Genomic DNA, 27,178 nt, shown 5'->3' with positions numbered 1-27,178 from the left:
TGATGTGGGACGGGGCCGAGTGATACAGTGAGTGGCTATAGCCGCCGGCTGTATCACGGGAGCGTGCCGCAAGCACTTCTCATCATGCGAGGGAGCTCGCATGAACGTGAGAAATACTTGCGGGGGGAAGCCGAGACAGCTGCTGAGGGACCCCAGAAGAGCAGGTTCGGGGCCGCTCTGTGCAAAACAAGCTGCACAGTGGAGGTAAGTATAACATGTTTGTTATTTTAAAAAAAAATCCCTTTACAATCCCTTTAATGTTTTAATAGGCCTTTCATTGGAAAAATAATTACAGAACGAAAAGAAAACATTTAATTGATACAGGTCTGCTGCATAAATTACTAGACCAATGCTTCTTCAAAATGGACCTGAATGTGTATGTACCTCCTAGCATTGAACTTATTTGTTATCTTTTAATAGGTTAAATATGTAATTGAAAGTGTTTTATTTTATCTGTTCAGTAAGGGCCAGTTCACGCCAGATGCAGTTCTGTGCAGTTTTGATTTTTTCTGCACCAATACAGTCAGTTCTGGTCAGTTCTGCACCGGAAACTGACTGCATGGTGTGAACTAGAGCCATTGGAATACATGGAAAACACTGTGCATGCAATTTTAGTGCAGAAAAAAAACGCACGGAACTGAATCTGGTGTAAACAGGCCCTAAGAGCTAAACATACTTGTTTATCCTGCCAGAAAATCAATGAGCTAATACAGTAAGTTCCTATGCCTGATCAATGTTCTTTGAAACAGTGTTATCAGCTCTGCTCAGCTCACTCCTGTGTTCTACAGAACACCTCCCCTCTGTGGAGATGAGTGAAAGGATAAAAGTGCTCTCTGTAGTCTTAACACACATCCTGTCTTAGAATGGCACGCTGCTCCTCCAAAGATACAGTGAGTAAGTGTTGTCACCCTAGGACAGCAAGTGTGGTACAGGATCACCAGGGGAAAATAAAGGGGGAAAAACATGAAATTAAAGGAAACAAATGCAGCAACCATCCCTAAATACTACAGCTGCAATGTACTATATTTTTTATGGGGTTAGATGCACTTTAATAACCACGGTTTCATCATGTGCATGCTTAGAAGGTAATATCAATGGTGCACCTCTATAACAAACTGCGGTTTCCAAGCCGTATAAGAGGATCTGCAACAGGCAGGGGTTCTGTTCTGTTCTAGACTTTTATTACGCATTGTGTGGCCCAAAGTTGTAGGGAACAATTACATAGTAATGTAGCATTATTGGAAGTGTTTATTAGGTTTTTGTTTGTGCATGATGTTTCCCTGTTTTTATGTGGTGTTTTATAGAATGCGATTGACATTAGGTAAAACAAGTAGAGACATAGAGATCTGTTGTGTGTTGTAATGGGAGTAGAGTGCTACATAACTATCACTCTATTAATCTATCAATTTGTATCCCATGTCTATTCAGGTCTACTGTTTTTTTTCTGGATCTAATAATTCTCTATTCTACTGTAAGTCAAAGTGATTCATTTTTGTGCTGCTGGAGGGTGGCAGGTGATGTTAAAGGCTGTTTCGTTGTTCTTTCCTGTCCTTTGCACATGCAGTTCTGTGTTGAAACTTCTTATTGGTGGAGGGTATTTGGTAGCTGGAGATTTTTACTCATCACTTCTTTCTCACTTTTTAGATCGCAGCCAGGACAGCATTGCAGTTGTGCTGTCGGACTCTAGCTCAACACAAGACACGTTCACAGAACCAGCAAGCTCTCAGGACAGCACCAAGAGATTGTTCCTGGAGAAAAGATCCAACTACTCTCATTCTGCAATACATTATAAAGATGTCCAGACACATACGGATGAAAGAGGCAAGCTATCTCTAAAAATCAAAACTCTTTACTTCTGTAATTTTGGTCTTTACCATAAAAAAAGGTGCGGTATACTAGACAAGATGGGGGGTCTTGATTAAACATGGAGCTAGATAACGTTCAGGAAGCAGTGAGTTCGGCAAAAACGAGTAAGGCCCCTGGCCCAGATGGTTTTTCTGCTCAATATTAAAAGCTTCTTTTCCCTATCATAGGCCTATCTTGTAAAAATGTTTATTGGGCTGGCAGACTCCAGCTCTTTCCATACAGAATCTCTGAAAGCCTTAATTACAGTATTGCTTAAAGACTGGGATTGCAATGTGGGATTTATAGACCGATATCTTTGTTAAATGCAGATCTGAAACCGTTCCATTTGGACCCGGTAGGGTTTGCTCAGATGAGGGAAGGATGAGATAATACTATTAGGACCTTGAATGAAATTCAGGTAGCTAATTCGTCCAAAACCCCATGTGTATTTTTGGGGACGGATGCAGAGAAGGCCTTTGATCGGGTTAACTGGCAATTTATATTCTCGGTATATAATAGTATACGATATTTAGGGGTGGGAAATAGTATGTTTTGGTGGTTTTTGGGGTGGGAAATAGTATGTTGCAGGGGATCTCTAAAAAAAAAATATATATATATATACAGTGCCTTGCGAAAGTATTCGGCCCCCTTGAACTTTTCAACCTTTTGCCACATTTCAGGCTTCAAACATAAAGATATAAAATTTTAATTTTTTGTGAAGAATCACCAACAAGTGGGACACAATTGTGAAGTGGAACGAAATCTATTGGATATTTTAAACTTTTTTAGCAAATAAAAAACTGAAAAGTGGTGCGTGCAAAATTATTCGACCCCCTTTACTTTCAGTGCAGCAAACTCACTCCAGAAGTTCAGCGAGGATCTCTGAATGATCCAATGTTGTCCTAAATGACTGATGGTGATAAATAGAATCCACCTGTGTGTAATCAAGTCTCTGTATAAATGCACCTGCTCTGTGATAGTCTTAGGCCGCGTACACACGCGGGGACTGTTCGCTCAACTTTGTCCGTCAAACAGTTTCAGCGGACAGTCCGCTCAAAATTAGCATGGACGGACTTGCCCACACACGACGAACGAACAGTCCGCTGAAACCGTGCGCGATGACGTGAACGGCACGTACGACGGGACTAGAAAACGACGTCCTATACACTGCAATGCAAACTTCGGCGTGTAAATCCTTTCTGAGCATGCGCGGAACTTAGTTTGACGAACAAGCCTACACACGAGGGGACTGTTCGCTGAAACAAAGTTTCAGCGGACAGTTTTTCGGAATTTCCGAAAAACTTTGTTCAGCAGACTGTCCGCTGAAACTGTCCGCTGAAAGCCCACACACGAGCGGACTGTCCGCCGAAACACTGTTCAGCGGACAAAGTTGAGCGAACAGTCCCCGCGTGTGTACGCGGCCTTAGGGTTCTGTTGAAAGCGCAGAAAGCATCATGAAGACCAAGGAACACACCAGGCAGGTCCGTAATACTGTTGTGGAGAAGTTTAAAGCCGGCTTTGGATACAAAAAGATTTCCCAAGCCTTAAACATCCCAAGGAGCACTGTGCAAGCGATCATTTTGAAATGGAAGGAGTATCAGACCACTGCAAATCTACCAAGACCTGGCCGTCCCTCTAAACTTTCAGCTCAGACAAGGAGAAGACTGATCAGAGATGCAGCCAAGAGGCCCATGATCACTCTGGATGAACTGCAGAGAACTACAGCTGAGGTGGGAGAGTCTGTCCATAGGACAACAATCAGTCGTACACTGCACAAATCTGGCCTTTATGGAAGAGTGGCAAGAAGAAAGCCATTTCTCAAAGATTTCCATAAAAAGTCTCGTCTAAAGTTTGCCACAAGCCACCTGGGAGACACACCAAACATGTGGAAGAAGGTTCTCTGGTCAGATGAAACCAAAATCGAACTTTTTGCCCACAATGCAAAACGATATGTTTGGCATAAAAGCAACACAGCTCATCACCCTCAACACACCATCCCCACTGTCAAACATGGTGGTGGCAGCATCATGGTTTGGGTCTGCTTTTCTTCAGCAGGGACAGGGAAGTTGGTTAAAATTGTGGGGAAGATGGATGCAGCCAAATACAGGACCATTCTGGATGAAAACCTGTTGGAGTCTGCAAAAGACCTGAAACTGGGACGGAGATTTATCTTCCAACAAGACAATGATCCCAAACATACAGCAAAATCTACAAAGGAATGGTTCACAAATAAACGTATCCAGGTGTTAGAATGGCCAAGTCAAAGTCCAGACCTGAATCCAATCGAGAATCTGTGGAAAGAGCTGAAAACTGCTGTTCACAAACGCTCTCCATCCAACCTCACTAAGCTTGAGCTGTTTTGCAAGGAAGAATGGGCAAGAATTTCGGTCTCTCGATGTGCAAAACTGATAGAGACATACCCCAAGCAACTTGCAGCTGTAATCGCAGCAAAAGGTGGCTCTACAAAGTATTAACGCAAGGGGGCCGAATAATTTTGCACGCCCCACTTTTCATTTTTTTATTAGTTAAAAAAGTTTCAAAAATCCAGTAGATTTCGTTCCACTTCACAATTGTGTCCCACTTGTTGGTGATTCTTCACAAAAAATAAAAATGTTATATCTTTATGTTTGAAGCCTGAAATGTGGCAAAAGGTTGGAAAGTTCAAGGGGGCCGAATACTTTCGCAAGGCACTTATATATATATATATATATATATAGATATATATATATATATATATATATATATAGATATATATATAGATATATATATATAAATATATATATACCCAACCAACTGCCCAGGTAAAGGTGAATGGAGTTTTGTCCCCTTCTTTTAGTGTTACCAATGGGACTAGGCAAGGATGCCCACTATCGCCACTCCCATTTCCTCTGTCTTTGGAGCCTCTGCTTTATAAGATCCGATCAAATCCAGATATTATGTGTTTGTCAGTTGAAGGGACGCAGTGTAAGATCTCGGCATATGCCGATGATATGCTTTCTGGAGCTCAAGTGGTGAAACTGCATAGGGGGTTCTTTACTGTTAGAATAATAAAAATGCGGAACTCCCTTTCACAATTGGTGGTTTCAGCGGGTAATTTTGATAATTTCAAAAACGCTGTTTGAGTATGCGCACAGGACTGACGCACGTTCACCTTTTCGTACGAGCACAGGGGGACGGGGGCGCTTTACAATTTTTAATTATTTATTATTTATTTTTACACTGTCCCTTTTTAAATCCTTTTTTTTTTTTAATCACTTTTATTGTTGTCCCCTGTATCCCTTGTGATAGCACTAGGCAATGACAGGCACTCTTTACGGAGAGACCTGAGGTCTATTAGACCCCAGATCTCTCCTTTCCCCTAAAAGCTTCAGATCATACCAATATCGGTATGATCCGATGCTTTTTCAAACCACTAATCGTTTGTTTACAACCAGCAAAATCAGAAGTGATGAAATGCTCATTGCTTCCGGTTTCTCAGACCATAGTGCCGATCAGGGACGTTCCAGTCCTGATCGGCTCTATGTTCAGTTGACGGAACCGCTGGCTGCACACTCTGGTCTCCAGGTGGGAAGGGAGAGCCTTGGGAGGGGAGTCATCATCCAAAATTCCTCAAAATAAAAAAATGGTGTTGGCAACTTGCCACCTTTTCTGGAAACAATTATTAGTAGTTATGCCTTTAAATATTAGGCAGAAACCCTACTGAGATCATCCAGTATTTTCTTTATATACAAAGGTTTTGTTTTCAACTCTTTCTTTTCTAGCAACTGAACTAGTCCAATTAAAGCGGAGTTCCACCCAAAAGTGGAACTTCTGCTCATTTGTCCTCTCTCCCCCTCCGGTATTCTGTTCCCACTCCTGGGAGTCCAGGCTGTGGCCCCTGACATCACCACAGGGCTCCCACCTCCTCTCCCTGTCTCCGGGCCAGCAGGAGAGAGAAGAGGGGTCTCGCGCATGCACAGTAAGGTTCCCGGCATGAAGCCATAAGGCTACACTTGCGGGTACCCTTACCTACAATGGCAGCGGCAGCGTCTGACAGCTGATGAAAACATCAGCTGCAGCACCATCATCGCAGGATTCCAGGACAGGTAAGTGTCCTATTGTTAAAAGACAGCAGCTGCAGTATGCGTAGCTGCTGGCTCTTAATTTTTTTTTTTTTGGCGGAACACCGCTTTAACTTGGTTCCTGTATTCTACAGTACTGACAAGTTTACAAAGTTCAGACACCAAAGGTATAGTGCTGACCTGTTGGCCTATAAGTTCTTGTGCCCTACTACCTTACTTTCTCTTCTCTTTTTCCCTTCTATTTGACTCTACGTTCTATTGTATATTATCATACATCTATATTTCTCTTATATTCACCGACTGACATAGCTCCTCTCTTAGCCATTGGGTTGTTTGCCCTATTACTAGGAGATACTAGGCATTAGTTGTAACACAACACTCAGAACTCTTAGTTCTGCACAGGGGGCGGTCCCTTGGGCAACAACCCTCCAGTCTGCCAGACAGACCTCAGTTTTATTTTGCCTAGTGAAGGAGAAGGACCTAGGAACCCTGCGGGCCCATTGGCCTGTGCTTTTTTTTATGCAGAAGCGTGATTTTTGCGCAAGATGAATGATCCTGTGATCTACTATCAACAGCCGGCTGGATGGCAGGCTGGATACCCTTATCCTTGTAGTCTCCCCAGTCTGGCCATCGAGCGTGTGCAGACCAGAGCTCCGTGCTGGGTCGGCCACAATGAAACCTCAGCTCCAGAGGTGGTCAGTGAGCTTTTATGCTCCGGGGCGCACATATGACTGGGCTACTGATGTCTGCGTCACAGTGTCCCGAGGCCAGTAGCCACCCTGTACTGATCAGAGAGTGGGTCTGTAATGGACTGGTAAGTACAGTTCTCCCTGCCTCGGTGGGGCTGAGCAGCTGGGCATTCCCTGGGAGGTCGATCGGGGGTCCTTCACCTCCCTCTCTTCTCTCCCTCATGGAGCTGCTGGTGGCCATTTTAGGTGTGGGTAAGGGCAGCATGCTTTCCTGGGCTTCAGCGGCCATTTTCCTAGTGATCTTCTATACAGGACACTGGCAGCCATTTTCTGGAAGCCTGAACACGTTTTTTTCTGTGTTTCTCTAGCAGCAGCATGTGCTCATGTGTTCTCACAGTCATTTTCCCTGTGCTTTATGTCTTTGTACTGGACGCTGGGTGGACATTTTATTGAAGCCTGAGCACATTTCAGAGCGGTTTGGTGCTATTTGCAGCGGCTGCAACTGACAGCTTTTGCTTCCTCTGCACCTGAGAGCCCACAGGCACTGCTTGTGGGATAGCGCAGAACTCCTCAGGGTGATGAGTCCAGCGGGAAAGAGCCCCTCAGCCAGCGGTAGCAAGGAGGTCCTCAATTCATCCATTGCCAAGATGGAGGCGGTGCGTGGGAAGAAAGGAGCACTAAAGCGGCTCCGCCCCCCCCCCCCCCATCCTCTGGGGAAGAGCTCTGATGCAGACTCAGGTCCTGCTGAGACTGGTGACCCCTGCTCTGTCTTGTCAGACATCGCTGACCAGGACCATTCGGACAGTGAGGACGAGTCCCCGTCCGGGTCCGTGCGCAACAAAGCTCTTGTTGGAGCACTTATCACAGCTGTGCATGATACCCTGAAGATTCAGGCGCCAGCAGATCCCTCTGCTGATGTACCGGTCCATTTTGGGTCCCGCAAGCCAGCACATTCACCTAAGGCGTTCCCGTATCTGACTTATTTTGACAAGTTCATTTACAAGAAATGGTCAGCTCCTCTGGTCGTGGACCCCCCAGTATCCAGGTTAAATAAAGTAACTACGATCCCGATTGAGGGGACTCCTGCATTCAAGGATCCCACGGACAGGAAGGCAGAGGCAGTGGCTCGTTCCTTGTTTACGGTTGTGGGGTCAGCCGTGCAACCAGTACTGGCATCCGCAACTGAGTGGGCAAAACTTTTGCACCGCGAATTGGGAGAGCAGCAGGCTTCTGTCTGCGTGGAACTAGCAGACCAACTAGTGCAAGGCCTTAAGTACGTCTGTGACGCGACCCTGTATACTCTCCCTCTGTTATCCAGGGCTTCAGTGTCAGCTGTGGTGCTGAGGTGCCTGATTTGGCTAAAATGTTGGTTTGCTGACCAGGCATCCAAAAAAGCCCTGACAGATCTTCCCTTCCTTGGCAACTGGCTCTTTGGAGCCTTCTTGGATGACATTATTAAAAATGCCACCGGTGGTAAGAGTACCCTACTCCCACAGGCCAGGAAGGCTAAAGAGCCACACCGTAGTACAGGGCCCTCTTTTTCCGCTCACAAGCGGCTTTTTCGTCCGCTTCGACAAAACGTCCCCAGCCCAACAGGACGACCACGAACGGTCAAAAACGTCCCTGGAACCGCAAGCCTACCAAGCCTGCGAATAAAAGTGCTACCGCATGAAGGTTTGTCCCCACCCATGTCTCGGTTGGGGGGTCGCCTTCGGGAGTTTGCAGCCCGGTGGTCCTCTCGGTTATCCAACCAATGGGTCTGCAATCTGATTTCACAGGCTACAGGATAGAGTTTCTCTCTTGGCCGCCAAACAGATTCTTCCCCTCCAGCATACCCGTATCCCCGGCTCGCCGGGAGGCCCTCTTGGGGGCAGTAAGGGGCTTGCTGAATTACAGGGTGGTTGTACCGGTTCCGAAATCGGAACGCTTCCAGGGATTCTACTCAAATCTGTTTGTGGTTCCCAAGAAGGAAGGGGTACGTCCAATCTTGGACCTAAAAGCCCTCAATCACTTTGTAAAAGTGCAGAGGTTCAGAATGGTATCAGTTCGCTCAGTAGTCGCTGCACTCCATCAGGGGGACTCCCTGGCATCCTTAGACATCCAGGATACGTATCTGCACATACCCATATGCCTTCGGCATCAAAAATTTCTGTGGTTTGCAGTCGGGGAAGCCCACTACCAATTTGTGGCTCTTCGTTTTGGTCTGGCATCAGCCCCCCAAGTCTTTACCAAGGTATTGGCTCCTGTTTTGTCATTGCTACTGCAACGTGGGATCACGATCGTGGGATACCTAGACGATCTCCTCCTGAGGGCATCTTCCGCCTCAGAATTAGAGGAGGATGTGGCGATCACCATGCAGACCCTGAAAGAATTTGGGTGGCTGTTGAACCTAAAGAAGTCTGTGATTGTACCGACCCAGGGTCTGGAGTACCTAGGCTTGCTGCTAGACTCCATGGAAGCAAGAGTGTTTCTCCCTTCAAACTGCAGACTCTCAGATCTGCGGTAAAACTGCTTTTGAACTGCAAGTGGTCGTCGCTCCGCTTTTGAATGTGAGTACTGGGACTCTTGGAAGCCTCCTTCGAGGCAGTACCTTATGCCCAGTTCCACACCAGAGTTCTGCAGAAGATTTTGACAAAATGGGACAAATCGCTCAGATCCAGGTGAGCCAGTCAGTCAGAGACTTGCTGATCTGGTGGTTGAGGTGATTCAGTCCGCAAAATTGTTCCTACCTCTGAAGTGGACAGTGATCACAACGGACGCCAGTCTATCCGGCTGGGGTGGAGTGATGGGGGTTCAGTCGGCTCAGGGCCTCTGGTTGACGGAGGAATCCAAGTTGCCGATCAATCTGCTCGAACTGAGAGTGATCAGACTGTGCCTCTCCACATGGTCGATGAGACTGCAAGGGCGTCCGATCAGGATCCAGTCAGACAACGCCACTGCGATGGCATACGTCAATCACCAAGGGGGAACAAGGAGCTCAGCCGCTGCACAGGAGGTCGCTCACATACTTCGGTTGGCAGAGCGACACGTACCGGCCCTGACGGCCATTTACATCCCGGGAGTGGAGAACTGGCAGGCGGACTATCTGAATTGACAGATGCTGGACCCAGGAGAATGGGCATTGCATCCGGAGATATTCAGGTCTCTGTGCCTGAAGTGAGGCACACCAGATCTGGATCTTCTGGCCTCCCGTCTCAATCGGAAAGGTGCCAAGATTCGTGTCCAGGACAAGAGGTGGGCAGAAGCGTCAGACGTGCTGGTGGCTCCGTGGGATCAGTAACAGTTGATCTACGCCTTTCCTCCACTGAAACTGTTACCACGCCTGCTTCGCAGAGGGGATGCCAGTAATACTGGTTGCCCCAGATTGGCCTCAGCGTCCTTGGTACGCAGACCTGGTGCGTCTGTTGGCAGATGCTCCCTGGTGACTGCCGTTGCGAGAGGACCTTCTGTCTCAAGATCCGATTCTCCATCTTGCTTTACCATCGCTGGCTTTAACGGCATGGCTGTTGAGAGCCAGGTGTTGGAGAACCGGGGTCTGTCGGACTCGGTGATCCCAACTATGTTGAGAGCACGAAAATCTTCTTCCCGGAAGATATACCATCGTACCTGGAAGGCCTACATCTCCATGTGTGAGGAGAAAGGATGGCAACCGCGCTCCTTTTCTATATCCAGGATCCTGCTGTTTCTTCATCAGGGAGTAGACCAGAAATTAGTGTTAAGCACCATTAAGGGGCAAATTTCAGCTTTGGCTGTCTTTTTTCAGCGACCCCTGGCATCTCACTCATTAGTGAGTACCTTCGTTCAGGGAGTACAACATGTAGTCCCTCCAGTGCGTCCACCGTTACCCCCTGGTATTATTGGCGCTTCAAAAAACGCTGTTTGAAAATATCAGGGAGATTCCCCTGCTGCCTCTTTTCCAGAAAGTGGTCTTTCTAGTGGCCATCACATTGGCCAGGAGGGTTTCGGAACTGGCGGCCTTGTCTTGCAAGTCACCCTATCTGGTTATCCACACAGATAAGGTGGTGTTGCATCCGCAACCGTCTTTTCTACCGAAAGAGGTCTCGGCTTTTCATATCAATGAGGACATTGCATTACCATCTGTGTCCTAAGCCGAAGCACCCTAAGGAGGTGGCCCTTCAGGCTCTGAAGGTGTATTTGTCTGCCACAGCTCCCTTTCAGAAGTCAGACTCGCTGTTTGTTTCGGTGGCTGGTCCCAAGAAAGGCATGGCGGTTTCGTCGGCCACCATTTCCAGGTGGATCAGACAGATTGTAGTACAACCTACGCCTTGACGTCACGGACCACTCCACAAGGGCAATCGGAACGTCTTGGGTCTTCCGACACCAAGCGTCTGTCACTCAGGTGTGTAAGGTGGTGACCTGGTCGTCTGTCCACACGTTTACCAAGTTCTACAAAGTAGACTTCAGTGCATCGGCTGATGCCTGTTTTGGCAGTATAGTTGCAATTGAATATGCAATATATATTTCCTTTTTTCCTGGTTTTTCGATAAAAACACAGTACTGTTTAGTTAATGCGCTGTTGCATTACATTCCGCAGCTTTTGGTGCGGTTATGGGTAGTCACTCCTGTTGAGGGTACGCCTGGTTTTTGTGGTGGTTTTTTCCACGCACTGTTGTTTTTTGTGGGTAAAGTTTCACTAGTTCCCACTTGCTATGGTGAATGACGTTTCTATGCTCTTTTCCCACCCCTCATTTGGCACTGCTTGGGGACATCCCAATGGCTAAGAGAGGAGCTGTGTCGCTCTGTGAATATAAGAGAAATAGTATTTTTTTGTACTCACCGTAAAATCCCTTTCTCTGTAATTCACTGACCGACACAGCTCCTCTCTTAGCCATTGGGTTGTTTTCCCTATTACTAGCAGATACTAGGCATTAGTTGTAACACAACACTCAGAACTCTTAGTTCCGCCCAGGGGGCGGTCCCTTGGGCAACAACCCTCCAGTCTGCCAGACAGACCTCAGTACGTCAACAAGCAGTATAACGTAAAGATAAAAAGGAGGGGCGGGTGCTGTTTTTCGGACGGTGAATTACAGAGAAAAGGATTTTACGGTGAGTACAAAAAATCCTATTTTTTCCGCTACTTTGTCTTTGATGAGTGGCAAGGCCTCAAACAGATAGAAACCATACATGTATAGTTACATAGTTGGTGAGGTGGAAAAATGACACAAGTCCTCATGTGTCCCTTAAGGACTGGGATATTCAAGTCTCGGAAGTCCTCCAATGCATTAAAGACTTGATAGTAGGTAAATGACCTGGTCCGGATGGCTATACAGCACTTTACTACAGGAACCTAGCTGACGTTATAGCCCCACATCTGACAGCTATGTACAAATCTGTTAGATGGCCAGACTTTTACATCAGATCTTTTAACCACTAACATAGTGATTGTTCCTAAACCTGACCGTGATCACTCCTTCTGGGATAACTTTAGGCATACAGTGCCTTGAAAAAGTATTCATACTCCTTGACATTTTCCACATTTTGTCATGTAACAACCAAAAACGTAAATGTATTTTAATGATATTTTATGTGATAGACCAACACAAAGTGGCACATAATTGTGAAGTGGAAGGAAAATTATAAATGGTTTTCATTTTTTTTTTTACAAATAAATATGTGAAAAGTGTGGCATGCATTTGTATTCAGCCCCCTTTAATCCGATACGCCTAACTAAAATCTAGTGGAAACAATTGCCTTCAGAAGTCACCTAATTAGTAGATAGAGTCCATCTGTGTGTAATTTAATCTCAGTATAAATGTTCTGTGAACCTCTCAGAGGTTTGTTAGAAAATCCCAAGCCATGAACATGTCACAGAGCACCGTTCAATCCATCATCTGAAAATGGAAAGAGTATTGCACAACTGCAAACCTACAAAGACATGGTCATCCGCCTAAACTGACAGACGGGGCAAGGAGAGCATTCATCCGAGAAGCAGCCAAGAGGCCCACCAGCTCAGGTGGGAGAATCTGTCCACAGGACAACTATTAGTTGTGCACTCCACAAATCTGGCCTTTATGTAAGAGTTGCAAGAAGAAAGCCATTGTTGAAAGAAAGCCATAAAAAGTCCCATTTGCAGTTTGCGAGAAGCCATGTGGGGACACAGCAAACATGTGGAAAAATGCTCCGATCAGATGAGACCAAAATTAAACTTTTTGGCCTAAAAGCAAAATGCTACGTGTGGCAAAAAACTAACACTGCACATCACCCTGAACACACCATCCTCACCGTGAAACATGGTGGTGGCAGCATCATGTTGTGGGGATGCTTTTCTTCAGCAGGGACAGGGAAGCTGGTCAGCCTTGATGGGAAGCTGGATGGATCCAAATACAGGACAATCTTAGAAGAAAACCTGTTAAGCCTCATACACACGATCTGATTTTCCACAGACAAAGCATCAGACTTTTGTCCAAAGGGTGTGTGGCAGGAACTTGTCTTGCATGCAAACAGTACACAATTGTCAGCCAACAAACATGAACGTAGTGACGTACTATGTGGAATTTCAGCTCTTAAGCGCCACCCTTTGGGCACCTTCTGCTAATGTTGTGTTTGGTGAGCATTATTTCGGAGCATGCGTGTTTGTACTTTTGTGTGATGGACTGTCGTGTGCACACACGATACGAAAATCTGACAACAGACCGCCGAAAATGTACTAGCCTGCTATTAGAGCTGCACATTTAATCGTTAAACAATCGTGATCTCGATTCGACTCCTCTGACAATCTCTATTGCAGAGTTTGCCAATTCTTTCATATAACAAGTGGTGGGACCTATCTGCTCACTCAAAAGAAAACATCAGTGTGGTCTGCCAAGTTTTTAAAATGAAACATTGGAACCAACTCTTCCTTCTTAAATCAAAGGGATAAACTTCTGTGTGACAAAAAAAATCCAGGCAGTCTGCCAAGTTTTTAAACAAGGTGTAAATGCAGGTGTAACCACTTAGTCAAAATGTTTTTCTGACACTTGTTTCTTAAAGCGGAGGTCCACCCTAAAGTTCATCGGAACCCCCCCCCCGGCGCCACAATTGCCACTTTTCAGGGGGGAGGGGGTGCAGATACCTGTACAGTACAGGTATCTCTACCCACTTCCGGGATAGCTCTCTGCGGAAAGGGGCGTATATTACGCCCCTTTCCGCAAGTGCCCGCCCCTTCCCGCAAGTGCCCCGCTGCCTGCTGGGAAAACACACAGATCCCAGAGGCAGCGGGGACCGTCCTTATTGCGCAGCGCGGCTCGCGCATGCGCAGTAGGGAACAGGGAAATGAAGCCGAAAGGCTCCATTTCCTGATTCCCATACCCAAGATGGCGGCGGCAGCACCCGAGATACGATCTACAGATCGGCTTTGGGTGCCGACTTCGCGGGCGCGCTGGACAGGTAAGTGTCACTATTTTAAAAGTCAGCAGCTGCAGTATTTGTAGCTGCTGGCTTTTAAAAAAAAAAAAAAAAAATGCGGAGTCCCGGTGGACTGCCGCTTTAAGTTAAAATCAATATTTTTTGCTAGAAAATTACTTGGAAACCCCAAACATTATATATATTTTAGCAGAGACCCTAGGGAATAAAATGTCAATTGCTGCAATATTTTATGTCGCACTGTATTTGCCCAGCGGTCTTTGAAACGCAATTTTTGGGGAAAAAGACACTTCAATTAATAATAAAAAAAAAAACAGTAAACTTAGCCCAATTTTTTTTTGTTTTAATGTGAAAGATGATGTTATGCCGCGAGAATCGTGAGAAAATTGTGATCTATCTTCTAAGAAAAAAAAAAAATCATGATTCTCATATTAGCCAGAATCGTGCAGCTTTACCCGCTAACCAACATTTGTTGGTGGAAGGTTGGCCAACAATTGTCTGATGGAGCGTACTAACGGTGGGATTTTAGGCAAACAGTCTTTTATCACACAATTCCTGGACAAAAATCTGATCATGTGTACGAGGCTTTAGAGTCTGCAAAGGTCTTGAGACTGGGGCGGAGGTTTACCTTCCAGCAGGATAACGACCCTAAACATACAGCCAGAGCTACATTGAAATGGTTCAGATCAAAGCATATTCATGTGTTAGAATGGCGCAGTCAAAGTCCAGACCTAAATCCAATTAAGAGTCTGTGACTTAAAAATTGCTGTTCAGACACTCTCCATCCAATCTGACAGAGCTTGAGCTATTTTGCAAAGAATGGGCAAAAGAAGATATGCAAAGCTGGTAGAGACATCCCTAAAAAGACTTGCAGCTGTAATTGCAGCGAAAGGTGGTTCTACAAAGTATTGACTCGAAGGGGGCTGAATACAAATGCCCCCACAGTTTTCACATATTATTTTGTAAAAAAATTTTGAAAACCATTTATCATTTTCCTTCCACTTCACAGTTATGTGCTTCTTTATGTTGGTCTATCTCACAAAATCCCCCAAAAATACATTTACATTTTTGGTTGTAAAATGACAAAATGTGGAAAATGTCCAGGGGTATGAATACTTTTTCAGGGCACTGTATCTCCCATGGCCTTAGCTAATGTCTGTACTTCGCCATTATGGTTTCGGAGCTTCATTTTTGCGATGGATGACAGTGCTGTACAACTGCCCAAGGATTTAAAATGAAATATTATAGATTTGAGTCATCTATCTTTAATATTGAGAGGGGTACCCGTCAAGGTTGCCCACTCTCACCACTCCTTTTTTTTTTTTGGCTCTGGAGCCATTGGTGGAGGCTGTTCCTTCCCAACTAAATATAAGGGGTATTGATATTGTAGGCTCTTCTCATAAAATCATTTTCATTTCACTGACTCTTCTTTGCCGTACCTGAGAATTTGTCTTACCTCATCGTATGCAGGACTGTATCATCCAATTTTCCACCTTTTTGTTCAAAAGACTGTCTGACGTGTTATCTTCTTGATCCCACTTACCATTGTTTTGGTTCGGTAGGAGAACCATAATTCGTACTTTATCTCTTTCGAGTCTTACCCGTTGTAGTCCCTTCACACATTTTGTGTATACACCAATACAAGCTTTTACAGTTCATATGGGGGTCCACTCGTCCTTGAATCAGTAAACAAATTTTGTACGCTCAAAGAAATGGTGGCCTCTCAGTCCCTAATCTACAGGCTTATTATACTGCAGCTAACATAGCACCGCTATCCCACCTTCATGAAACTCGACTACCAGTATGGGCCACAATTGATCCCACTCGCTGAGATTATGGGACTCAAATATTCTGCAGGTCTAATATTTCACCAGCTCCCTCTTTCACGTCTTCTTCATTGACCACTTTTCCCTCCAGGCTGTGACAATCTGGCCCAATTTTCCTGGTGGACTACAAATGCATTCACGGACATTCATTCTTTGTTTACTTCTACTAGGATTTTTGCATTTGATGCCTTACGTTGTTCTCATAATATCCCTGTAAAGCTACCTGCAATTTAGGCATTTTCTCCAACAACTTATTAAATCCTGACCTACTACATATATACTCTGACCCCTTTTGAGAGCCTATGTAGAGTTAGACCCCTAATTTCTTAAAAAAAAGACCCTATCATCTCCAAAGGGAAAAAGAACTGGGGAGGCAGTTCGATCCGGATGTTTGGAAGTGTTTTTTTGAAAAATGTTCTCACATTGGAGAATGCCTATAAAGTATTGTATAGGTGGTAGCTAGATTAGCCCATTTTATCCCAACTCTTTGTTTTCGGGGCTGTTCAAAGGAAGGCTCCATGGCGAATATTTGGTGGTCATGCCTGAAGGCGTGCAGGCTATGAGTCAGAGTCTACACACTCCGTAACTTATTTCATGTCAACCTCAAATGGGACCCTTATGAAACCCTTCTTGGCAAACCGATTTTTGAATTGCTACGCTCTAAATAGCAAATGGACCTATATCTCTTTACCGCAACCAAATTAACCATTGCGAAGGCTTGGAAGACTCCTGCGCTTAATTTTGAGGCTGTCAAAAATCATATGAACGTTATGGTGAATGAGAAGCTGACGGACATTCTCTTGGATTCACATGACAAATTTCTTAGTTTGGCAACCATGGATTACTTATTCTCAGCCCTTCCAATTTGACAGCACGTGCCTCTCGATTTAATGTTCCACCGGCGCCCTCCCTGTGGACTCTTCTCCTTCTTTCCCTTTGGTCTTTTTTCCCTACATCAGGTTTTCGCTTCTTCCCTTTGTTTCCTTTATCTCCTCTGTTCAATATGCTTTATGCATCATATAATAATCTATGTTTATCAGGCTGCCAGGTATTGCCCCGGTCAAGATGGTTATATTGATAATATTATGTTCTCTATATTTTATTTTTTTTGTTTTTATTTTTCATGTTGTATCTTCCCCAATAGGGAGACTCCTTGCCACGGATGCTTTCGATTAGATAAGAAAGGACACTTCTGTTTGTAGGCATCACATGAAACCTCTATGATGCCTCGGAAAGCTATTGTAGGACTTCCCTTTTTCCTTTTTGTTACCTGGAATGTTATGCTTGAAATCTGTAATGCCACTGTATACGTCTCCCTTTTATTATTATTTATCTTTGTTTTTTCTTATTTTTTGCTCTATTTGTTTACTACATAATGTAACCATCTAATTGCTGTCCTGATTTGTTTGACTATATCTTAATAAATCCTTTGTAAAAGAAAAAGGCACAAGTCCATCCAGTTCAACGTGTGTGTGTGCGCGCGCGTTTATGTTAATAGTACATTGTATACCCCTGTATGTTGGGATCGTTAAAGTGCACATCTAATACTTTTTTGAAATTATTGAAGCTCCCTGTTGACACCACTACTTCTGGAAGAGAATTCCACATCCTTACCGCTCTGACAGTAAAGAACCCTCTATGCAGTTTAAGTTAAACCGACCTCTTCTAATTTTAGTGTATGGCCGCGTGTCTTTTTTAAATTCCCTTTCACTAAAAAGTTTTTTCTCTATGCTAGGGTCACCAGCACGGTATTTGTACATTGATATAATATCCCCTCTCAAGCGTCTCCTCTCCAGAGAGAATAAGTTCAATGCTTGTAGCCTTTCCCCATAGCTGAGGCCCTCTAATTCCCTATTAGCTTTGTTGCTCTTCTCTGGACTCTCTATATTTTAAATGTTTACAGACTAATGTTAATGTGATCCTTGACCTGTTAGTGTCCCACCAATTTTTGTTGGGTAAATTGTGGTATATCAATCCTGCTATGTGCTATGAGCACCATCTGGTGGCAGTTTGGTACTGTAGTTGTTTAACTATATATATTTATATATATTTATATTTTACATATTGTAGATGCAAGGTTGTAATGGAGGTAAAGTTCAATCTGCTCTGTGATTTTGAGCACTCCTTTTCTACTTTTTTTGAGCAATCTGAGCTCATCACATCCGATCTCTGGATAATCTCTCTATTCTGGGTTCCTTTGAGGCTATTAGGTGAAAGTGAATACAAAGTCAGAGTCCCTTTTCAGATTACTCATCCGCCTGTAAAGGGTACAGTAATAGTATTTTTCTTTTGCTTCTCTTTTCTTTTTCACTTCTTCCCTCACGATCTTATATAGAGACTAAGTAGCATGAGCTTTGTTCATCCCTGTACAAAGGGGTTAGTAACCAGAAGTTTGCTTTTTGATTCCATTAAATCAAGTATTATTCTCCTTTCTGCACAGAGGAGAGGTTTAACTCTTCATAGTAAATTTACTAGAAATTCCTTAACAATCAGTTACCCTAGCCTACTACTCGCAAAAGCAGGCTATTATTTATGTGTTGTATAAACCCTTAAAGAACTATTAATTCATGTATTATTTGATTTTTCAGTTTCTGAGATACATTATGTGAAAATTCAATATTTGCACATCAATTTCTTACCAAAAAAGTGGCGTTGCAGTTTAGGAAAATATAGGCACACTGACAGCAGTGCTGTTCCTGTGTTACTCACATATGCCATGTATGTTTGCAAGTTCACAGAGTGGCAGTACTATTTGTTATGAAAGCCCTGTGCCATGGTCTATATACAGTTGTAAGTGTATTGCCGCTCCCAGCTGATAAACAGTCAGGACATGTAAGCACAGCAGCACAGGAATAGTGCTGCTTTTGTTGTGCCTGTGCTGTTCAGTTGTAAACTGGCACATCTACTCTGTATTCTGAATGATGGCGCTTCTGTCAGGAAAGCGCATAGAGCTTGACACAAGTGCTGCCAATCATTCATCTGTTTCCATGAAATGCTGTGGTCAGAAATCATTGAGGAAACCATGAATGCCACCATGTACTGAGACATACTGAAGCAGAGCATGACCCCCCCCTCCCTTCGGAGACTGGGCTGCAGGGCAGTATTCCAACATAATGACCCCAAACGCACCTCCAAGATAACCACTGCCTTGCTAGAGAAGCTGAGGGTAAAGGTGATGGAGTGGTTAAGCATATCTCCAGACCTAAACCCTATTGAGCATCTGTGGGGCATCCTCAAATAGAAGGTGGAGGAGTGCAAGGTCTCTAACATCCACCAGCACCGTGCTGTCGTCATGGAGGAGTGGAAGAGGACTCCAGTGGCAACCTGTGAAGCTCTGGTGAACTCTATGCCCAAGAGGGTTAAGTTAGTGCTGGAAAATAATGGTGGCCGTGCAAAATTTTCACACTTTGGGCCCAATTTGGACATTTTCACTTAGTGGTGTACTCTCTTTTGTTGCCAGCAGTTTAGACATTAATGACTGTGTGTTAAGTTACTTTGAAGGGACAGCAAATGTACACAGTTATACAAGTTGTACACTCACTACTTTACATTGTAGCAAAGTGTAATTTCTTCAGTGTTGTCACATGAAAAGATATAATAAAATATTTACAAAAATGTCAGGGGTGTACTCACTTTTGTGAGATACTGTACATGGCTGTCATCTGTTGATATTTCTTAATTTTATACCAACTAAAAGTAAAGGGCTAAGCTTGATCATCAAAAAACTAAAGGCCTACACTTAATCCTTTTCCAGCATTTGCAGGCCAGATACTGCACTGTTTACTAATGAAACATACAGTAGATATAAAAAGTCTACTCAAAAAAGCTAGGCTTTTGAGATGTAAAAAAATCAGACCAAGATAAATCACTTTTCATTTTTTTCAACCTTTGATGTTACCTATATGATGTGGGATTCAACTAAAAATAAACTGAAATCTTTAAAAGGGGGAAAAAAACCTTACATAACGTGGTCACATAAATATCCACTTCCTTTCCCCGGGCTTGGATCCGGAAGTGGTCCAACTGAGGCCTCTATAGGATTGGTAATTTTTTGACCGCTAGAGGCCCATTTACTTTGCAACATTGTCAGTCTAAACTGAAAATGTCTCCCTCTGAGACTTTCCGTTTCTACCAAATTTCCCACTTCCTAAGGTCTTTAGCACCAGAGGCCCTCTCGGATCCCAAGGTGATGAAAAAGGATGGTGCACACAGGATGCTGGTCATAGAGGTCAGGAATTTACTGTCTTTTACTGGACACCCCTGACAAATTGCCTGATATGCAGGCCTTGGACTCGGATTTGGCTTCGGAGAGGGACTTGGAGTCTTGGACCATTGGCACACCTATTTTCATTCAGCCCACAAGGGTGTCCTGAAGATTGTGTTGGTGGAAGCGAATGTGAAAATAATGAACAGATGTATCTGGTCCTTTCTTGTCTTTTGAGGCTCGCTATTGTGCTTCTGCGGCTGTTACTCTCATGGCACCATGTACCATACATGTTGGTAATGCCCCAAACTGAGGGACTTCTGGAATAGGGTTTTTGCCCTAAGTAGGAAAGTTTCAGGGGCCCCGGTACCTCAACTACCCTGGATGGTCTTGCTAAAATTTTTTTTTTTTAGATTCATACTTACCTAGGTGGATGCAGCATCGGTCCCCTTTCATCTCTACACTGAAAACCGAGTGATTGAACACCGCCGATCACTCAGTTTTCAAAGCTCTGTGAGTAGAGAGCTGTAGACTGTCAGTCACAGCTCTCTGCTTTTTTCCCTCCTAGCTCATTGGAGCATTGAGCTGGGGAGGGGGCTGAGATGGGTATCAGTCCAGGCACCTGGCGGATCCAGACGTGGTGCCTGGACTGATATCCGTGACATCAACAGAAAGCGGACTTCAGTAAGCTCGTTGCTGAAAATGGGTCGCAGGAGTACAAAATGAACTGCACTTCTGTGATCCATAGGAGAAGGCCAGCCAAACAAGCTTTGGCTGGACATCTCCTTTTAACCAGCAGAGCAGCTCTCCCCTTCATTACATAGACTGATCTCTTTTATGTTCTTGGCTGCTAAGCTCACTATAGCTCGCTCATGGAAACAACCTTCTGCTTCAATTTCTATGTTCCAGCAAATGGTGTCCTGGATTATGCTCAATGAACATTTCACCAGCAAACTTAACGACACTTTAAAACTAATTGAAAAGGTCTGGAACTCATGGGACAGCTATGTTGAGATTGACCTTTAGAGATCTATGAAGCATCTAGTGACTGTGTGCTTACTTGCCATACCTTCTTCTTTTTCCTCCAGATTTCCCCTTTCCCCTTCTATTCTTTTCTCCTTTTTCTTCTATCTTCTTCCCTTTACTTGTTCTCTCCTTGAATGCTTTGTTTTATGTTTTTTCCAATGGGGGGGGGGGGGTGTTTTCTTCACAATTTATGCTCTGTGTGAGCAAGGAGTACTGAATTTCATCCACTGAACTCTTGTTTGAAAATCCGATAGATAAGTTACAAATGCTTATTTCTTCAGGATGGTCGTTCCTCTTTCTTATTGTGTGTTTGACTGCTGATTTTATATTCTTTTGGTTCTTGGTTCTTACCTACTCTGTTATGTCCACTGAGCCTTATTTGTATAATGTTCGGCCAGTGCTCTGGCTTCACCTTTTTTATGTAACTTTGTATTCTACTTTTTCAACATGAGAATAAAAAAAGATTGAAAGAAATATTCACCCCTTAAACTAATACTTTTTAAAGCAACTTTTGATTTTATGGAAACATTCAGTCTTTTGGGGTATGGGTCAGTATGGCATATCAAGCCGTGAAAACTTTGCCCACTCTTCCTTGCAAAAGCACTCCAAATCTGTCATATTGTGAGGGCATCTCCTGTGCACAGCCCTCTTCAGGTCACCTACAGATTTGCAATTGGATTCAGGTACAGGCTCTGGCTGGGCCATTTGAAAACTTTGATCTTCTCCTGGTAAAGCCATTTTCTTTTTTGTTTATTTGGGGGTATGCTTTGGGTCGTTGCCGTGCTGAAAGGGGAAATTCCTCTCCATTCTCAGATTTTTAGCAGAGGCTTGATGGCTTTGTGCCCAAATTAACTGATATTTGAAACTATTCATAAGTCCCTCCACTTTGCTTCTATCCCATATCTTTACTATGTATGTGTTATTTTTTGGTGATGCGCAATCTTGGTTTGGCATACTTTTTGGAATTATAGGCAAATCGTTTTTTGTTTTTTTCAATTAACGTTTTATTGGTCAAATAGTTCCATCTTGATCTCATCAGACTATGACTCATTTTTTGGCAGACTTTTAGTAGTGTAGTATAGGTGGGCTTGCATTTTGCAACCCTATGCCACATCCCAGACATATGTAGAACACAGGAGTTTGTTGTCACATGTAATACACAACCAATACTTGCCAGAAATTCCTGCAGCTCTTTTACTGTTGCTATAGGCCTCTTGGCAGCCTACCTAACAAGTTTTCTTCTTGTTTTTTTTTTATTGATTTTGGAGAAACATCCAATGTAAACATCTTGGTAAAGTCACTGTTGTGCCATATTTTCTTCACTTGTTGATGACTGTCTTCATTGTGTTCCATGGTATATCTAATGCCTTGGCAATGTCTTTGTACCCTTCTCCTGACTGATATCTTCCAACAATGAGATCCCTTTGATGATTTGTAAGTTCTTTGTGGACCATAGCGTTTGTGGTAAGAGACAACTGAGTAAATATCAGATAAATCCTTCTAGAACAACTGAACTTTATATGGGCTTAATCAGAGTCACTTTAATTAATGACAGGTATGTACTGAATATTATTGAAAAGTGGTTCTAAAGGCAGGACTCCCTGGACCTCCTCCCATGTACGTGCCTCCCATGCACCCCCTCGGGTTTTGGACACAACCGATCACAGAGCAGAATAAAGTTCCAATCACGGCGGCCCTTTACCGTGTTATCAGCTGTGTCCAATCACAGCTGTCATAATGTAAACAGCGGTTTGCCGGTTATCTGCTCTAATCGGTTCTACTTTCCTCACACAGATAGCATGTGAAGAAAGGAGAACCGATCTCTGGGGACACAGTGAGTACAGCATTTACACTGATAATCAGTGCAGCCTCATCAGTACCCATCAGTGCAGCCTCATTAGTGCCCATCAGTAGAGCCTCATTAGTGCCCATCAGTAGAGCCTCATTAGTGCCCATCAATGCAGCCTCATCAGCCCACATCAGTGAAGAAGAAAAATTAATTCTTTGCAAAATTTTATAACATTTTCAGTCTTTTTTCCTTTATTTAGCAAAAAAATAAAAACCCTATTTTATTTGAGTACATTATTGCATGCCTGAGTAATTGTCATTCAAAATGTGACAGCTCTGAAAGCTGAAACTTGGCCTGGACAGAAAGGGGGTGAAAGTACCCAGTATTGAAGTGATTATTGCTGGGCTGTGAAGGAGCCATAGCATTATGTATGCATCCACCTAGGGTTTGTCATCTCCTGCCATTATAAACAACTGTGTCAGTTCTCCAATTAATGCAGTTCTGTCAGTGGATTATCCCCGCTGAATCTGTGAAATTAATGTGCCTGTGATAGGATACGTTTTAGCCATATCTCACTTGTTTAGTAACTTTCATGTATCTTCTTTAACAGATTAGGTTTAGGGATGATTGACATTTTTTTTTCTCCTACACTTCACATTTGCAGGGAAAATGGATGAACAGATGGATCAGGCAGACACGACCAGCTTAGCAGAGCAAAGAGCAGGCCCCGAAGTGCAGACATCCCCCACCTGCACTACTCATGCAAGGATTTTAGTTGCACCATTGTCTGACCCCAAGAAGAAGTCTGAAGCTGCTGTGGAGGTTTCAGAATATCCCCTAACCCTACCTGAAGATTCTGAGGGGCAACGCAGTGTCTTAATTGAACAATGCACTACTTCCTTAAAACTTTGTCTAAGCCGTTTTCCCCAGCACTACAAGAGTCTGTACAGGCTGGCCTATCTGTATACTCACAGCCACACACACCAGGTAAGATAGACTAACGTTCATTTTCGATTTCCCTATCAAATGTTTCCCCACTCATGAACGGAATGATTTTGTGAGTTGGAAGCACCTTACTGATGTAGTTTAGCTTTAAAAAAAATAAAAATCTTACAGCCCTAAGCCTGGAACATACATACAGAAATTCAGCTGGTTCAGCAGGAACAGTCATGCTGGAAAACCAGCATTTTGATCAACGCTCAGTGTTGCAAGCGCTGATCTGTGTATTCTTTCAAGAATGGGGGGGGGGGGGGGGGGATTTTCCTATCAGAATACAATAAAACAGAGAGATGCCTGCATCAAGATTGCTTGTATTAAGGCAGGGATCTGTCAGTTTTTGGTTGAATGGAAAAAAAATTGGACATATATACCCAGTTTTAGTCAGATCAATGTAAACTGTTGGGTTGGTTTACTCAACGAGAGTGCAAAATCTTGTGCAGTTGTGCCAATCCACTTGTTCAATTAAGTTTTGACAAAAAACAAAAAAAAAAAACTGGAAGCTGATTTCTACACAGAGCTGTACCCGGTTTTGCATTCTCTAATTGTAGTAAAACAACCCTAATTTTCTACGTGCTGTATCTGCCTGCAGCCAGCCTGTTCACATCACTTCTGTTAATATTTTACAAAATAATACCAAAATCTGCCGGAGCTGAATAACTCCTGAGCTTAAAACACCTAAAACATGGGGATACATCCATCCAATGTTCAGAATTTTTAAATAGTCATATATAAATTAATAGGACAGAGCATGTGGACAATAAAGATAATGCTGGTAATACCAATCTACTGAAGGGGTTATGAGATCACACTCAGGCAGATCCATTTTTATCATATGCAGTTCTCAGCTACAAACATTTCCTCTGTGGAGAACTTCTGTGTCACCCCCCTCTGCGAAGTGAAGCTAAAATTCTGTTAAACAGTCACTAAAATCTGTTGTTCAACAGCACAGCTTGTCAGATGTATTCACTATTATGCAGCTACCTGCTTTGACAGAATTCCAGAGGTCTTTAGGCTGATAAACAGTACATATCACATCAGTCAAATGGTAGTAGCCAAAAGTGAGCCTACATATGGACCCCTTAGTTATAGGAGGTCTAAAAGTGCTTGATTATTAAGAGGACTACATCTGTCTGTAAGCAGGGCCAGCCAGACTGAAGGTTGATGGATACAAAGGGTTAAACTCGCAAGCCACTTCAGAACTTACAGGGTCTCAAGGAAAAAAGGAAAATAAAACACAAATAGTACTTGGTGCTTCCCTTTAATAAAATGTCATAACGCCATTAAAAACACTTTACAATCATCCAGATGCTGCATCAGTATTAAAATCCTTTCTCTGTAAAACCACAGTGTAGTTGGCCAAAAGATGTGATGCCACAGCTGAAAAATGGTCTGTGGAGAACACTGGCGGCTTCATCCGCACAGCATGATGACGTCATCAGGTTGGCTTCACTTGACACATTGTATCCATAGGGGTCTTCTTCAGATAAGGGGAGGCCCGACATGATGCTCACGCCTAAATTGACTGCCAGGAGGGTTGTCGTAGCAACAGATAAACAGACCACAGGTCCGCTCTGATGATTGCAATGGAGCCTTATATATTTATTCCATCAGCAGAAATTTCTTACTAGACACAATGGAGGTTATTTACTAAAGGAAAATCCACTTTGCACTGCAAGTGCACTTGAAAGTAAAGTCGCTGTAGATCCGGGGGGACATGCAAGGAAAATAAAAAACAGCATTTTAGCTTGCACATGATTGGATGATAAAATCAGCAGAGCTTCCACTCATTTCAGATCTACCCCTTAGATTTAGAACGACTGCACTTCAAAGTGCACTTGCAGTGCAAAGTGGATTTGCCTTTTGTAAATGACCCCCAATGTCATCAAAACTAAAAAGCCAATTAATTTCACTGAAACAAGACAATATAAAAATAAAGAATAATAGCCTATGCTTTTACCCGAGGACATATACTCCAAAACCAGGGCCCCTAATTCTTATAAACATGTAAGCTTAAAAAAAGGGGGAATAGGTAAATAAAGTAAATTAAAATATAAAAAAGTTCCGGGGAGGGCTATATTTTAAAATGCATGTTCAAAATATGTTGCCAAAAAAAAAAAACAACCACAGAGGAAAAATCAAGGCCTGAAGGGATGGCTTAACAAACAGATTAGTTTGGGGAATCAACAACAAAGATGACAACAAGGGCAAAGTAATTGTTCAAGCACTGTGACAAAAACCAATAGCAATCTGAAAGGAACCTAATTAAACAACTCTTCTGCAACTAAAGCCATGTACACATGGGCCGAATGTCAGGAGACATCGGCTGGTTTGAAAACAAATCCTTTTAACATTCAGCTGGTATGTATGCCACCCTGTCCAACAGAAACTGGCCATTTGGCTGGCTTTTGTCGGACGAGCATGCTGGAAAACCAGCAGCCTACCGATTCCTGATATCAGAGCTCTCCGCCAATGATGGAGAGCGCTGATCGGAGTGTTCTGGTGGGGGGGTCATCCCTCTGTCAGAACAAACAGCTCAGCAGGGGAGATCGCTATACTAACTTTGCATATCCCTGGTTTGAACTAAAAACAAACTCATAGTGTGCACCAGGTTTAAGTGCTGTCCCAGATCACCAGTAAAACAATTGAGGTTGTGCCTCAATGCCAGTGTCTCATAACTTTCTGTACTCCCAAAATTTGTTATGGTAAATACTAAAATGATGTGTCACATTGTGTGTTCTACAGCCTTTTTTAAAGGGAAAGTACAGCCAAATCTCGTTTGGCTCTACTTCTGTGGATCACAGAAGTGCAGTTTGTTCTGCACTCCTGTGACCCACTTTCAGCTGTCAGTTTGCTGAAGCCTGCTGTCAGCTGACTTTACAGAGCCGGTCCAGGTTCAGGCAAGACCACAACAATGAAGCCGGGATCTGCCCACATGCCTTGACTGGCACCCGGATCGGCCTCACAGCGAGCCCCTGAGAGACTGAGTCAGCCGCTCCCGCCCCCTCCACAGCCCAGCCCTCCAGTGAGCAAGGGGGGGGGGGGGGGCAGAGCAGACAGCAGTGACTAACAGTCACTGGCTCTCAGTTTATGGAGCTCTGAGAACTGAGCAGTCAGTGGTCTTTGATCTCTTGATTCTCAGTGTTAGAGCTGGTGGGGGACAGATGCAGCATCCACCCAGCTAAGTATGAATCTCAAAAAAATAGTCCATACTTCTCTTTTAATGTTGTTAGCATGCCCCTCAGTCTCATTCCCAAAGATCTGTATGTATATCCCATGTACTGCAAACTGCAGTGACATTCCAGCATGTAAATTTTGCCCTCAGTAGTTCACTCTGGGTAGCTGAGCCTAGAAACTCTTTCCTCCTTTTGAGGTTCGCA

General features: G+C 43.7%; 1 protein-coding gene across 4 annotated transcripts in view; it reads left to right on the top strand.

The window, feature by feature from the left end:
- CABIN1 (calcineurin binding protein 1) overlaps positions 1 to 27,178 on the top strand; it is a 326,274-nt gene that overhangs the window by 101,695 nt on the left and 197,401 nt on the right. For all 4 annotated transcript variants that reach the window (XM_077461572.1, XM_077461571.1, XM_077461570.1 and 1 more), the window contains exons 27-28: positions 1,645 to 1,821; positions 23,467 to 23,789. In XM_077461572.1, the coding sequence (XP_077317698.1) occupies positions 1,645 to 1,821; positions 23,467 to 23,789 (500 nt within the window). The remainder of the gene's footprint in view (positions 1 to 1,644; positions 1,822 to 23,466; positions 23,790 to 27,178) is intronic.

Source organism: Lithobates pipiens, unplaced genomic scaffold (assembly GCF_037356315.1).
Source record: "Lithobates pipiens isolate NorthernLeopardFrog02 unplaced genomic scaffold, aLitPip1_a1.2 Scaffold_3, whole genome shotgun sequence".
Taxonomy (NCBI): domain Eukaryota; kingdom Metazoa; phylum Chordata; class Amphibia; order Anura; family Ranidae; genus Lithobates; species Lithobates pipiens.
This window is presented reverse-complemented; position numbering and strand designations above follow the sequence as displayed.